The sequence below is a fragment of the Miniopterus natalensis genome, chromosome 8 (assembly GCF_054644295.1).
Source record: "Miniopterus natalensis isolate mMinNat1 chromosome 8, mMinNat1.hap1, whole genome shotgun sequence".
Taxonomy (NCBI): Eukaryota; Metazoa; Chordata; class Mammalia; order Chiroptera; family Miniopteridae; genus Miniopterus; species Miniopterus natalensis.
In genome coordinates, this window is record NC_142088.1 from 68,115,238 (window position 1) to 68,132,240 (window position 17,003).

Sequence of the window (17,003 nt, forward strand, 5' to 3'; positions counted from 1 at the left end):
ACAGCAATCACTATATAAATAAGACACTTTATCCACTTCCACATTAATGCACAGTCATGCTGGTCCCATTCCGTAATTCTTATGTTTCTAATGCAAATTAAAACACCAATACAGAAATTTTATTTGCCAATTACACCTTTATAAAGGTGGAAAGAAAATGCCAATAAGACTAGCTTGATTTATTTTTCCTTCTGGAGCTATTTACATCAGCTTTGAATTTCTCTTAAAGTAATCTCATCTAGTCTGGGGTGAAGAATAATCCAGTGAGGTAGAAGTATGTGGTACTTCACTTGGTTCACGGGCTCTCAGGCTCTGCTCCTCTGATTGGGTTACTACTAAAAGACAGAGATCTATGGAGATCTTCAAGAGTGCCCCCATTTCATTAGGAAACCAGTCAAGCAAAGTATTTCTAGATCAGTTATAAGCCAGGAATCCCCTATATTTACTGTAATATTCTATTTTTGAAACATTAGACACCAGAGATGTGATTCCTTAATTTTTCTTGGAGATACCAGCAATCAATATGTACATCCTTATTTCAGATCTTATCCAGTATTATACTTTTCGGTATGTGTGTATGTATATAATACTCTTTTTTTCTCTTAAACAAAGGCCATCGCTGTATGGCAAAAATTATCATTTTTTTGGTTTATAATGTATATACATGTAATATATATGACAACAATGGAGAGAGGGTAAAAAGAATTATACTGCTAACATGACTAGGACATTTTACTTGCAGCTTCATATATACATGAGGTAGATTGTGATAAGCTAAAGATACATGCAGTAGTCCCTAAAGAAACTACACAAAAACAAGATTCAAAGGCTGTAGATAAAAAATCAATAGAAGAAATAAAATGAAACCCTAAAAGCCCTAGCATGTGTGGCTCAGTGGGTTGGAGCAACATCCCTTACACCGAAGGGTGTGGCAGGTTTGATTTTGGGTCAGGGTGGATACAGGAGGCAACTGAATGATGTTTCTCTCTCACATCAATGTTTCTTTTTTCTCTCTCACTCTCTCCCTTCCTCTCTCTAAAATCAGTAAAAAGCATATTCTCAGGTGGGGGGGGAGGCGGAGAGAAACATTAGAAGTTGTTTAAAAATAAAATACAATTTGATTTTTAGATAGGACAAATGGAAAACAACGTGACATACCTGCATCTAACCATGTCAATACCTACATAAAAGATAAAAGAACTAGACACTCTCATCAGATCGGGTAAAACAGCAAAAAACAACAACTATATACTGTATGTAAAAGACACTTTAAGTATAAAGGTTGCAAATAAGAGGAAAAAAACCATCCCATTGAAATGCTAATCAAATGAATGCTGAAGTCACTATAACAAAGCCAGATAAGAGGTTGTGAGACAAAGAATAGTACTAGAAACAGAAAAACATTTCATAATGAAATGAGCCAATAAATACATCAGAAATATATAATAAATATGAATTGCTTAAGATAGATTCAGATTCTATAAAAAGACCGATGAAGTTTAAGGGAGAAATAGACCCACTATCATTTTTGCTAGAACTGGACAAAAATTACATAAGGATGTAGAAGATTTGAAAGACACCATCAACCACAGATAATATCAACTACAAGACAATATCAAGTGATTTAAAGAAACTAAATGCAGAAAAACAAAGGAATAAAAAAGAAATTAAAGACATCCCATGTTCATTAATACTGAAGGCTTGATATTGTTAAAATGGCAATACCATGCAACATAATCTACAGGTTCAATGCAATTCCTATCAAATTCCAATGGACTCTTTTGCAGAAATGAAAAGGTCAATCCTCAAATTCATACGGAATCACAAGGAATCTGAACAGTCAAAACAATTTTGACAAAGAACAACAAAGCTGGAAAACACACACTTCCTGACTTTAAAACTTACTACAAAGGTACAGTAATAAAACAGTGTAGTACTGGCATAAAGATAGCAATATAGAATAGTGTACAAGTGAGAGTCCGGAAATAAACTACATTTACGGTTAACTGATATTTGACAAGGGTACCAAGACTATTTAATGGGGAAAAAAACCCCCAGGGTCTTTGACAAATATGCTGGAACAAATAAATACATACATGCAAAAAAAAAAAAGAGAGAAGTTGAAAGTTGAACCCTTATCTCATTCCACATATAAAAATTACTCAAAATTGATAAATAACTTAAATATAGGAGGTAGACAATAAAACTCTTAGAAGAAAACAGGGATAAATCATGACCTTGGATATTTCAATGGATTCTTAGATATGATACCAAAAGCATTAGCAACAAAATGAAAAAAATGGATCAAGTTGACTTCATCAAAATTAAAAAACTTTTGTGCATTAAGTCCATTATCAAAAAAGTAAAACAACAATCTACAGAGTGGGTGAATGTATCTGCAAATCAGACATATGATAATGGTCTAATATCTGAAATATATAAAGAACTCTTACAACTCAACAACAAAAAGACAAAGAATCTAATTAAAAATGGACATCATGGAAAACAGTTGGTGGCTTCTCGAAAAGTTAAACACAGAATTACCATATGAACCAGCAATTCTACTCCTAGGTAAATACCCAAATAAATGAAAACGGATACTTAAATAAATACATGTACCTACACGTTCATTAATAGCAATATTCACAATAGGCAAAAGGTGGAAACATACCAAATCCATCAATAGTGAAAAAGATGAACAAATTGTGATATATGAATACAATGGCATATTATTCAGACATAAAATGGAATGAAGTACTGGTAAATGCTACAATGTGGATTAATCCTGAAACACTATGTTAAGTCAAAGAAGCCAGACACAGAAGCAACACATTGCATGAGTCCATTAACATGAAGTATCCAGAATAGGTAAATCCATCTACAGAACGCATATTGGTGGTTGCTAAGGGCTGGGAGTTGGGGGAAATTGGCAGCAACTGCTTAATTGGTGGGTAGTTTTCTTTTGGAGTGATGAAAATGTTTTGGAACCAGGGAGAGGTGGTGGTTGCAAAACACTGTGAATGTACTAAATGCCACAGAACTGTTTACTTAACAATAAAATGATAGAACACAAATTCTTTTTCAGTGTACATGGGTCACCCCTCCCCCCCCCCCCAAGACACATGCTGGAACATAACTGAAAGTATCAATAATACTGAAAGTATTGTAAGGGAATATTATGAGCAACTTTATGCCAATAAATTCGATAACATAAATGAAATTGATACAAACTATCAAATCTGATCCAGAAAGTAAAAGGAAACTGGAAGAGCGCTATTATCTACTAAGAATATTGAATTTGTAATTTTAAAATCTCTGAAAAAACACTCTGGTTCCAAATGGATTCATTAATGAAATCTAGCAAACATTAAGAAGAAATAACATCCAGGAACAGAGAACCCTAACCCAGGGCTGAGCCCGGGGCTGGGGTGGGAGTATTAGGTGGGAACCCTGAATTTAAAAATGAGTGGATGCTGCTAAGGAAAAGTTTTTAGAATAATAACCAGTAGGAAGTTAGCGAGGCAAACATAAACCACTCGACAAAGAAACTCTGGAGGCAACCTGTCCAGGACCCTTCCCTGTTGCAGGGAGCTTTTCTGTACCCAATAAACTTTGCTTTCCCTTAAAAAAAAAAAAAAGAAAAAAGAAAAAGAAAGAAGTAACATTATTTCTACACAAACTCCTTTAGAAAATAAAGAAGGGAACAATATCCAACTCATTTTGAGGCCAGTACCACCCTGATACTACAACCTGAAAAAGACATAAGCAAACTACAGACCAATATCCTTCATGAACATACACACAAAAATCCTTCAGAAAATATTAGCAAATTGAATCCAGAGATACATAAAAAAGATACTATACCATGACTACTAAGTGGGGTAGTATAAATATGTCCCAGAAATAAAAGGTTAGTTTAACGTTCAAAAGTCAGTCAACATAATTCACTGTGTTAATGGAGTAAAGGGAGGGGGGAATCACAAGATCACATCAATAAATACAGAAAAACATTTCATAAGGTTTAATATCCATTCATGGTAAAGACTTTCAGCAAACTAGGAACAGAAGAAAATTTCCTCAAGCTGATAGAGGGCATGTACGAAAGAACCCTTAGATAATATTACAATTAGTGATTAAAGACTGAATTCTTTCCCCTAAACTTGGAAACAAGGGAAGAGTATGCACTTTCAAAACGTATTCAGGTTAATACATGGATTCTATGGGAGATTTCTGCTAATGATATAGCCAATAAAGGATTAATATCGAAAATATATAAAGAACTGGTACAACTTCACACCAAAATAACCTAAACAATCTGTTAAAAAATTGGCAGAGGGCATAAATGGACATTTCTTCAAAGAGGACAGACAGACAGATGGCCAACAGACGTATGAAAAGATGTTCAACGGCACTAATCATCAGAGAGATGCAAATTAAAACCACAATGAGATATCACCTCACATGTGTCAGAAGGGCTACCATCAATAAATCAACAAACAAGAAGGGGGGTTGGGAGGCTGGGTTAAAAAAGTGAAGGGATTAAGAGGTACAAATTGGCAGTTACAAAACAGTCACGGGGATGTAAAGTACAGCATAGGGAATACAGTCAATAACATTCTAATAACTATGCAGGGTATCAGGTGGGTACTAGACTTATCAGGGGATCACTTTGTAAGTTATATAAGTAAATGTCTAGCCACTATGCTGTACACCTGAAACTAATATAATATTGAAAGTCAACTTTAATTGGAAAAAATCTATTAGAATATTTAAAAACATTAAATAAGTAAGGGTTATATTTAATAAAATATGTGCAATACTTGTATAACGAAAACTACAAAATACTGTTGAGAACAATTAAGGAAGATCTAAGCAAATAGAGATATGTTCCTGCACCGGAAAATTCAATAGTGTTAAGATGTTAACTCTCCCCAGATTGACCTATTTCTTCTTGAAATGTATTTCATTTTTATAGTGCGTTTATTGTGTTTCTCAAGCGAATTTTATATATATAAAAACCTCTCAAACTCCAAGATCACACATCAACTATCATGGTTGTCTAGCATGCACTTAAAAATCTCCAGAGAAAAGAAAATGATGATGTTTTACTTACACATTCTCACAAATTCTTTCCCCATGAAATTAAAAATAAACATCCTAACGCTAAAACTGATCTTAAATGAGAAGCTTCCATGGTGGAGAAAAATGAACAAGTGACATACCTGTGGTGAGGGCTGCTGAATATATCCCTGCTGCTGGAGCACAGGCTGGCTGATGGGATGACCAGAAGCAGAATAGCCAGCAGTAGGGACTGGCTGCCCAGGGGGGAGGGGGGGAGGGGGAGGCGGTGGAGGCGGCGGAGGTGGCGGTGGTGGTAGTGGTGGTGGAGGAGCTGCTGTCATGATATAACCAGACTGCTGTGGGGATTGAAGAACAACAGTGGACTGGAACATGGTAGCATGAGGGTCAGAACCATCTGCAGATGGCTGGCGGGCAAGACTCATGTGGCTAAACTGAGACCCAAGGTTGTCCTGATAAAAAAAGGAAAAAGTCACGTCAGTAAGCCTTCCAAACAACAGATCAAACTTGTCAAAGAAAAATACTTTCTGTATTTAAGATGAGTTGCAGAAGTGTATATTAATTATGGAAATCATATATCTACAACAGACATGATTTAATAAAAGAACAGCTTCTAGAAAATTAAAACTCTAAGGCAGGAAGTTACAATGCCGCCATTGCAAATTACCTATAAAATACAGGTAATGGAAATGCATAGCGTGTAGAAGAATAGGGTATAACATTTCACACACACAAAATGAAAAAATACTTATTTAAATGAAGATTAAAAGCACATTAGGATGTGAAAGTGAAACGGAAAAGACTTCAAACACCAGGTAACTAGCACTGCACAGTACTAATCTTCACTTTAAATCATCGCCCCTCTTACTAGAAGGCAAGGCTCACTAAGCATCTCTGCATCTCCTATCATACCTAACAAATATACTAGCAGAAATTAAATAAAATTAAAATCTATCCACCCTGGTCTTCTCGCTAATCTCTCAAAAATAACTGAGCCATAAATTCTATTCTTCCCTAAAGTTTCAGTCTGTTCCTTAAGTGATATCAGACAAATGTAATCCAAACGACAGTTTTCTACTGCTTTCGCTACTAGGTGAGCAGGCAATGGTGCCCAGCCAAGATATGGTTATGATTTATGTTACCTGACAAATGTTTCTCTGGCTCAACATGAAGACCAGTTCTAACTAGTCAAGATAATATCACAGAAATGAAAAGAACAGGGTTAAAACGGCATTTCCCTGCTCCCAAGGAGTCGCAGATTGGCAACAATATATACCACATTTTGCTAAAAGGAAGACTGTGAAAAGAAATTATTTAAACAACTGTGGCAATGGGCTTGTCAGATCAAAATTGACATGTTTGCAATTTCTATAGTCTGCTGGTTTTTGTGAAGTAGATTAAGGCTATAGAGAAGATAAGGAGTTGAAAAGGGGAAACTGATTTAATGGTTGAAAATATATGGTTTGCCCGGCCGGGCGTAGCTCAGCGGTTGAGTGTCGACCTAGGATCCAGGCGATCAGGGTTCGATTCCCAGTCAGGGCACATGCCTGGGTTGCGGACTCGATCAATGACTCTCTCATCATTGATGTTTCTGTCTCTCTCCCCCCTCTCCTTTCCTCTCTCTGAAATCAATAAAGATATATTTAAAAAAAAAAAAAAGAAAATATATGGTTTTACTCCTCCCAAATGGCTATTCTGTTCTAACTCAATGCAGTTTCAAAAGGGAAAAATATACATAAATATACTACCTGTAACTACAAAGTAACATGGCCAATATTTTAAAAAGAGATAATGTAACTGCACACCACCATTACAGTTACCTTAGTAAAAAATCAATTTTATTATTTCAATGATCTGTCATTTTTCAAAGCATTTTTGAGGCTTTTATGCTATTTTTAATGTTGTCAACCTTCTTGATGCTAGTAAACCTTCACTTTTTCAGACTGGAAGTGATTTTTGAAAATCATTCAGAGCCAAGGCTGGTAAATAAGGTTGCCTCCAGCTCAAAACAAAGCTGCCCCAAATAAAACAAAACTTTTCTAAAAAAGTGTAGAATGATTTTAAGATTTAGCTAGTAATTTAACTTGGAAAGCAATTTGAAAATGTGATGGCTATGCAGCCAGAGAAATAACAGCATCACTGGGTAAAGAATGTAGGCTGTTAGGAAGATTCATTTTAAAGGAAGGAAACTAACATTTGTTGAATATTTCATGTTATATACTATGCAGGAGGTACTTTATATCACCGTCTCATATGGTTACTAACAACAGAAAGTCACACAGAAAACACATGGCAGTAGTGCGCCTGAGCTCTTATGGAGAGGTATAACTTGGGGCATACTTTACATTAAAGGGGGTACCATAACTTTATAGTCACAGACGAAATATCTAGAGGTCTTCCTTATAAATTTACTTTAGGAGGATGTCTCCTGCAGTTGTAAGCTTCAATTCACCCTAGTAACTGGTACTAAGTCTATGGGCCTATGGCATTGGGGAAAGAATAGAAAGTCTAAGTCCAGATGAAAGTTGCCAACCCAGGACTGCAGAGAGCTGCATTGACCTCAATGAGAAAAGTAGTTAAAACATGTTAGGACTAGAATAGTCAACATGAAAATTATTTCATTATGAAAGGAAGGAAAAGTTTAGGGTTTATACAATCACTGTGATAAGCCAATATAACAAATATTTTATGGAATAGAATTACTTTATTTCTAATACAGGTTAGAAACACTTTTCAGTATGTATGTATCCCTGACTTTAAAATAATCACAAAAGATCATATCACATTAATCATATACACAAGACTTTATCACACACCCACCCACAGAAACAACGCAGGAGGTGAATAGAGATATAGTACCACAGAGTATTGCTGGGTGGGTGAGACTGGCAGGAGCAGGGATGGGTAAGGGGCTGTAGAGTACTGAACAGGCTGTGAAGAGGACTGCAGAAGACAAACAGGCTAAGGAATAACAGGTTGGTAAACAATGTTAATGTCAGAATAAAATATCAGAAGAACTGTATAAAATGGAAAGTTCCACTTTGCTGGCAATAGCTTAAACTACACTTATAAAATCACCTTCAACACAACAATATAGGAAACTACAAAAACAATGCTAAATGAAGAAACTCTACATAGTAAAATGTTTAAGAATATACCTATGCGTGAATTTAATACACAATACCTCAGAAAGGTAACTTCTTCATAAAAAGATTTATTAGATTCACTAAAACAGGTAATTCAAATCCTATTATCTAACCAAGACCCTTGGTTTAAGTTGGTAAAAGCAAAACCACTTATGCTTCCTTCTTGATTTGATGAAAGGGCTGCTCTATTTAGTTATATAACACTAATTAAAACCTCACTCATTTTGTTATCACACAGTAATAACTTAGATAATATCTATGCCAATTACCCCTTTATTTGATATGGCACAATGTGGTACTCTTTTGGGACCAAAGTGCCTACATTTTAGCAATTTTTAAAGAAAAATGTACTGGAGATACCATTAAGAACAACAGCCTAAAGAAATAATACACACATACATACAGGCACATGCTGACACACAAACACATCTCTTTTATATACAGAAGATAAACATATTTTTCTTGTAACTAAAAGTTTTTATTAAAAGCTGAGAAAATAGTTCTGGAAATTTTTTCACTAATGGAATACTCCTGTATTTCAGGGAAAAAAGTTTCCCAAGGACACTCAAAAAACATGTTTAAAAAAAAAAACCAACAAAAAACATTTCAATAATTTCTAAATCTTACAGAACATAGCTGGCCATCTATAAGCTAACACTGACATCTGACTTAGCTTTCCAATCTTATAATTACATAGTTTACTACAAAGGGGGTAATATACATATTGGCTTAAAGCTTATCATAATCCATGTTATAGGTGGCAATCAGGCTAAGGTGAGTTAAGTGACCTATAGACAGTCATGCAAGCAAGCACTGGAGAAACCCAGGCAATTTTATCTAATAAAACTCTTACTTTTGGTCAAATTGTATATACACGAATCTCCCCATCTGGAATATTTCCAAAGAGAATACTTTAAAATTGCAAAATCAACTAAATGGATAAGACTGCCCAGGGAATAATCTAAAGAACAAGAAATTCTTATGATAACTAAGATGTATAAACAGTAAGTTGCATTTTTACCACAAAATCAATGCAATAGTTTCTAAAACTATGAAAGGCTTATATTAGCTTAGAATCCCACATACACACAAATCTAGAATTAAAGTAAAAGTACTAAAAAGGTAAAAGCTGAAAGATCTATAAAGTAGCCACTGGTTTTTCACTGATCTCTCAACTAGAAATTAGCAAGCTTCCTAATGGATGATAGTACATATCACACTAAATGAGGAATAGTAGCTTTAGAACTTCCAAGTACAGGCTATTCAATGTGTTATTAAGGCAGACAACCATTAAAACATAACTTTCTTCCAGACAACTCGATCTACCATGTAGGCGTTGGATGAAACAAAAGTTTTAGTCTGCTCAGGGATAAAGAAGAGCACTATCAGCACCAAGGATACGAATTAATGTCTGCCAGGGTGTCAAGTGGTAATGAGAAAAATGTGGGCTAAGAAGACTGGCTGATCAAAGTAAAATTTTGATACGACTTAGAACTAAGAAAAAGCCTTAGCACTTCCTTTTCCTACTTAAACTGCAACTGGCTGCAAAACAACACCCATTTTAGTAGCTGGTTTCAAGAAATGTAGCCCATCTGCAGGCTTTGGAAATCATAGCATTCTTTAAGTTATTTGAAATTTTGTGAATTATCTCAATGTGCAAAGATAGTTACTGAGTATCATCTGTTCATCAATTCTCTATTTCTGTAACTAATGGTGAATTACCAAAAACATCTGAAACAATGCCAGGAAAAATGAGCCATAGAGTTTGATGCATACCCTGAGATTTCAAGTTACAGTGCAAAAAGGCATTTACTTCTCAACTAAACTGTCTACACCTTCATGTAGAATTGTCTTGTAACAAAATCAAAGTTATTTCTAAGAGATATATAACCACAGATAAATCCTTAGAATTTTTTGAAGCTACTCGACTAACATTATTTTCACTGAATTAAATGAAATGAAAATCAGTCGTCTAAAGCTCCTAGTGGAATACATTATGTATTTCACAGTGCTGTAAAAACAACCACATGATAGCAAAATGAAAGAAAAACACTTCAGGACCAAGTTGAATGAAGCGAAGGCAGAGAACAGGGAGTTTTATGTAGTCTACTATGTAACTGAGTGTATATAATCAAATAGGGCTGGGAAGTGAATATGGGAGTCATTGGAAATAGTTTTAGGCAATTTCCTCTACATATATGAATTCATATTTATGGTCTTAGAAATGTATCAAAAACCTCAATGTCCATTTACTTTAGATAAACTGCCTTGCCCAGTATTAGGAGTGTTAATTGCCAGAGGAACAATTATTTTCATACCCTTCAAAATATCTGGTAACTTTATCGAACTGCTCATACATTCTTCACCCCTGCAACACAAATGATATAACTTGGGGGCAAAACTAATGAAATTTCTCCAGTTGAAGTTATCGCTATACTTCTTTCACAAAAAATTACTCTGCCTGGGTGGTCTGGCCCTGTGGTTAGAGCGTAGGCCTGTGCATCGAAGGGTTGCAGGCCTGATCCCAAACCCCGGGGTGCATGTGGGCGGCACCAATTGATGTCTCTGTTTCTCCTCCCCTCTCTCTGCCTCCCTCTCTCTCTAAGAATCAATAGAAAAAATATCTTTGGGTAAGGATTAACATCAAAAAATTATTCTGCATTTTCTCATCAAGGGAATTTTTAGATGGTAATACAGGAAAAAAGAGGTGTAACTAACTGTACAAACTGTCTTTGATATGTTACACAACCTTTAAGACAAAATGAAATAAGAATTCACACTGGTATAATCAAAGTCTGCAAGGATGAGTAACACATCTACAGGGGAAAAGCCTGACTGTGAAAATCTATGTGTAAATCCTGAACATTTAAACAAATTCAAGATACCGAGTGCTTCTGTGAATTCGATCTTTTGTAGGGTAGGTGGGATACAGAGTACAGTGCAGAACTTGAGCAACTCAACTCAGTTTCTTCAAATTGCTGGTCTGCTGAATTTTAAAAAAATGCACTTTGGGATAGTGATCGATCTTAGCTTTGTTTTTATGCCTCGCCTATTTCTTGTTGCTGTGACATGGGGATAAAATACTCACCACAGAGGCTCATGATACACAAAATTACCTTTTCCAATATAAAGTCTGTGTTTATTAGCTGAAAAGCCCTTGAAGTTAACCTCTCTTCCTACAAGTAGTGAGTGGGACATCACTGGTAGATAATACTAAAGTTCTAAGAGATACTTACGTGGGCTATCTCAATTATAATTAGTGAATTTAGTTTCAAATATGCAAAGGCAGGTGAACTTAGCATTATGTAATCGTGGATTATGTGCACCTGTGAGAAAATGTGATTAGCTGCTTGTTGCTGAGGTGGTGGGGGTGGCAGAGGTGGCTGTGGAGGTCCAGGCACTTGGGTTCTAACTGGTGGTTGAGTCATAGGAGGATTATACACAACTGGACTCCCATCTGGGTTTATGAAGGGCTGACCTAAAAAATTTAAAAAGGGAGGAAAAAAATTCATTTACAATAGAGTTTGAAAATAGGTCATTCTAGTAACAATTTAAAGCACATGTCTACAATCCTTATTCACAATTTCAAAGCCTCAAGTTTTTGAAAAGCAAAAGATTCTCCTAGCTTAGGAGGCAAAGTCTGACCTTATATGAAGCTATTAATAGTCTTTATCTTTCCCACTTAGTGTAAATGTTCAAAAGTTTGCTGTAGTGTTTTACTGTAAGGGTGCTGCTCCAGAATCTACTCAAGTTATTTTATAGTACATAGTATTTTCCAAAAACCTCTGAATTCTGAATACATATTGCTCCAGAGTTTAGTTATAAGACTATGGTGCTTTAGTGCTGTAATGCATTTCAGTTTCAAGAACAAAATGCTTGACTTTGGGATGCTGGAACATTGTTAATTAGCCTCTCTTAGGTGGTGGGAAATAGCTAATTTATAGGTCACACTGCGAATATTAATAAAATGAAAACAATGAAAATTAATATGGATGATGGCTTCAAATTTCATATGTGGGCTTAATGACAGTGTAGCTTCCAACTCGTTAAAAGTTGTAAATAATTTTTAAATTCTAAATTATTTTCTAAAATAATCTTTTTAATTACAGTGAGATTTAGTCATAGGTAAGAGAGAAAACTAGAGAGAACTTTAATATTGATTTCGAGGCTTGTTTTTAGTGCTTACTAATTGTCAGGGGGATATTTTAAGTAACAGTAAATTTTACTCTTTCTCTACACACATTCTAAACAATGTTTTCTTTCTTAAAAATGTAGTATTTTTATTATGAGAAAATAACCAACAAATAGAGATCAAAGAGAAATCCCCTATAATCTTATTGTTAACAATTTGGATACTTTTTTCCAATACACATATAGATTCAAAGATTAATATTTGTCCTCACTATACACTAGATTACTTAAGAAAAAAAAAAAGACTGTGAAATAAACTGACCACTGACTATGCTATCCATTAGTATGGAAATAATATACAAGAAAATAAGAGAAGTTTGAATAATAATTTCTTACATTGCCTTCAAAATATCCTTTCTTCAATGATAAATTCCTATTGTTTTTGAAACTTATGACATATAATAATATTTGGAAGAGAAGAATCCACTCTTCCATTGCTATCAAGTGGGAAAAGTCCTCCAAAGTCAAATTATTTTCATCAGTTTGTTTCCTGACAATTTATGTGTTGGTTATAAATAACTAAAAACCAGTCATGCAGAATATTTGTTGTTAATTTAAAAAATAAAATGGTAAGGAAGATTTAGGGTGAAAGCATTTTTAAAAGTAACTTGACTGTCTGAAAAAAAATTAGATGTGCTGTACCACTTCTCAAAAAGCAAAGAGGTCACTTTTGAACTCACTGAAATTAAGAATATAATTCCATTTCAGATTGATTAGTTCCTCACTCTGTGATTCTCTACTCAACAGAATCCTTCATGTTACCAAAAATATATTAAATGATGTGTTTTGAATGAAAAAGAATAGGGAACAGTGAAATATTAAATCACCTGATACCCTGTTCCAGGAAATAGTAAATTTAATAATATAATAAACCTGAGGGCTAAGAAGATAACTGTTAAGCAAAAACTGAATTTCTAAAGATTCAGTTATTTATGCCAACTCATTCTTATACAGAAACAAATGTTTGAATTCTTTATCTTAAAAAAAAGAGATGCAAATGAAATCTGAAGGCAATGAATTCAAAGCCATGGTTTTCTCTACAACAAACAAAAGGAACACTCAGAGACCCTGATACTTTCATCTGTATCTACCTTAGTCTATTACTACCATGTTGATGTTACCATATCAGCTAAGTCTGTAAATGTTTAAGGAAGGTTATCAAATGATGTAAGGTTGTTTTCATTATCTTACCAAATGATTGGGCTATGTCATTTTGAAGAGAGATCAATACTTTTCGCAATCTTTTAAAAGATCACATTTTTTCTATATAAGTCATTTTTGACGACAATGGAACTTTCAATGAAATGAGGCTGTTTCCCTATCTGTAAATGGGAATTTAACCTACCAAACAGGGTTGTCATAAAGATTACAAATAATGTATTTAAAGTACCTAATACAATATATGACACATAGTAAATGCTTGGTATATGCAATTATCTAACTGCAAATGTGTTGTCAATATTAATTCATAATGACTACCTATTTTCTTTTACTAATAAGATCTCCTTTGGCTTTTCCTCAACTGAAAACAATGACCATATTCAGAAAAACAATTATTTATAGGCTCTTTCCACTTAATTCTATACTGAGTAAGAGCTGTTCACTTTCTCATTTTTCATGAAATGCATACTGTTTTCCCCAGAATAAATCTTTTCTCAAATAAACCTATTTTTATCTAAGTTTAATCAAATAAAGCTCTTTCAAAGGTAGTTGTCTCATTTCTAGGAAATGAGTTGTTTTAAATTACAGTTAGGCCTAGGAGATGATATTTAACAAGAAAAATACCTTCTGATATAAATATGTCCTTTAACATTTTCTAGCATAAGTGTTTTTATTAAAGATCTAGGGAAAGTGCTAATAACGTATGAGAAATAGCTGACAACACATACACAGACATTCCATTTAACACGTATTCTTTAATTTTCAGATAACTCCTGATATCTCAACTGAAATAAACACCTTTTTCGGGATACCAACCTGTTTGTGGGTTGATCAGAATACTGCCAGGTGGTATGCCTGCCGCTTCCAAGGGAAGCAAAAAGAAGCTAGTGCTAGGAGATGCGACTTGCCCATTTAGGCCGCCATCAAAGGAAAGAGAACTATGAGTGCTGACAGTTGGATAGACGACAGGTGCGCCATGAGAAGACTGGCTGAGAGCTGTACCTGGAAGAGGCTGCTGGATGTGAGAAAGAGAGCCCGTAGATGACCCTACACTACCAGAAGACTCAGAACCTAGGGGAGGAGTAATGAAAAATATGGATTTTTTAAACCTCATACAAAAACGCAGGTTTTAAATATGTAACAATAAAATTCACATTGCATAACATGCAGTTACCACATAAAAGCATTGGCTATTTTTGATTTACTGTACAATTTTGCTCTCCCACCCCACAATAAACAAGTTTAATACAGCAAACTGATCACATAAGTTGTCAGAGAAGTCATGGCCAAAGCATGCAAGTAGCACGTTTATAGTAACACTAGCCACAGACAATCACAAAAAGCACATTCCCACATTCTCAAAACAACAAAGTTATATACATTTTACCTTTCAGAATAACACCTAGGAATATACAGATTATAATTTTCCCACGGGAAAATGAACTTAGCACAGCCAAATGCCCCAAACCTCTTATATCAGAAACCCCTTATCTATAAGAACACAGAAAGATTAAGAATAGTGTAGGAATAAAAAATAAAAGATAAATCCTCTATCAAGAGAAACAACTGTCAAGTTTCACTGAAGAATTTCATTTTCAGCTCATAATCACAGCATCTTCCTATAATGTAAAGTCACCTTTCAAGGGACAAAGAGAGCATGAAAAATATCCAAGTACTGCCCGGCCGGGCGTGGCTCAGCAGCTGAGCGTCAACCTAGGATCCAGGTGATCGGGGTTCGATTCCCGGTCAGGGCACATGCCCGGGTTGCAGGCTTGATCAATGACTCTCTCATCACTGATGTTTCTATCTCTCTCTCTCCCTCTCCTTTCCTCTCTCTGAAATCAATAAAGATATATTTAAAAAAAAAAAAAAAAGAAGAAAAATATCCAAGTACTTATATTAGCATCAGGTAAAATTTATTTCTCACTGTACTTAAGCTAATTTGATAATTTATTTTTAACTGCTTTCATGACTGCAGTTGATTTCATTTTCTGTAACACTAGACAGAAAATGTCACAGGCTTTCAGTATAATGGCTAAAGGTGAATAATAAAAAAAAAGGGAAGATTTTGATAATGTATACAATTAATCAAGGTTGAAAAAGAGTTGACTCTGAAATGGAGAATTAATCTTTAATAATAAATAAATATGAGTACACTATACAGAATTCCTCTGAAGAATAACTTCTATTTTAAGTTGTGCCAAAATGTGACCAAAACTATATAAAAAAATAATTTTTTCCTATTGAGTTAAATACTATTTTTATATCTCTAAAGATAATACAGATAATAAATAATTAGTACATGTTCTTAAAAATGTTTTAATTTGGCAGTCTGAATGTTGTTCTCATGACACGAGTAGTTTTTTCTGTTACGAAGACTAAGGGGTCGTTTTTCAAATAAATACATATTTGGTACATATGCATATTTTTTACATTCATAAAGCTTACCTATTTTTAGCAATATTCTATCATATACACCAAGACATTTTTAATAGCTACAATATAAGTTAAAAATGTGACAAGTGCAAGTCTTAGTATTTAACTCATTGACTATAGTCAGGGATTAAAAAAATACCCTGTCACCCGGCCGGGGGTGGCTCAGTGGTTGAGTACTGGCCTAGGATCCAGGACATTGTGATTCGATTCCTGGTCAGGGCACATGCCCTGGCTGTGGGCTCCATTCCTAGTCGGCGGCATGCAGGAGGCAGCCGATCAGTGATGACTTTCTCATCATTGATGTTTCTCTCTCTTCCTTCCTCTCTCTGAAATCAATAAACATATATTTAAAACAAAACAAAAAAACAACCCTGTCATCTTCAAATTCTTATCTCTCCCTTCAACTGTTTTCTGTACACCACCAAACGTGTAGGCTGACCCAAATAGGCCAAAAAGAGGGAGCCACTTCTGCTGATGTTTATTTTGGGATAAAAACTAGGATCTACAAGGATCCTGAAGAAACATGAGCTTTTTTTAGTATTGAAGCCAGTATGTGAAAGTAAAAAGAGAAAATGTTGTAAGCATAAATATTATGTACTCGAAATGCAAAGAAGCTAAGAGAATGAGGGTGTTATTAATTTCCACTCATTCGCAATAATATTATTTTTCTTTAGTTTTTAAGTTCCTCAAAAACTTCTTAGCAATTTTATTCATTTTTGAGTGGCAAATGAAGAACTTTATCATGAAAAAATGCAATCAATAACTGATTGTATTAGCTGAAAAAGCAATCACTGTTAAATAATCCTAGGTGAGAAACCATGCCTTCCAACTATAGGCAAAGAAGAATTCCCAACCATCTTTGGGTACTCAAAAGAGAGATGATATTTCATTGAGCCAACATCATTAAGTTTATGTCATAACAGAGAATTCCTATTTTAAATGATGTTTGTAAATATCTCTCATGTAGAGAATGAACTGTGATGTCAATAA

The 17,003-nt window shown here is 34.6% G+C and overlaps 1 protein-coding gene across 5 annotated transcripts in view; it reads right to left on the reverse strand.

Moving 5' to 3' along the window:
• R3HDM1 (R3H domain containing 1) overlaps window positions 1–17,003 on the reverse strand; it is a 108,934-nt gene that overhangs the window by 59,249 nt on the left and 32,682 nt on the right. For 2 of the 5 annotated variants that reach the window (XM_087819877.1, XM_087819880.1), the window contains 3 exons: window positions 14,394–14,648; window positions 11,552–11,703; window positions 5,223–5,531 (listed from right to left, as the gene is read on the reverse strand). In XM_087819877.1, coding sequence (XP_087676003.1) covers window positions 5,223–5,531; window positions 11,552–11,703; window positions 14,394–14,648 — 716 coding nt within the window. Of the gene's footprint in view, window positions 1–5,222; window positions 5,532–7,938; window positions 8,041–11,551; window positions 11,704–14,393; window positions 14,649–17,003 lie in introns of all 5 variants that reach the window. The other 3 variants (XM_087819881.1, XM_087819878.1, XM_087819879.1) reach the window with 3 other exon arrangements.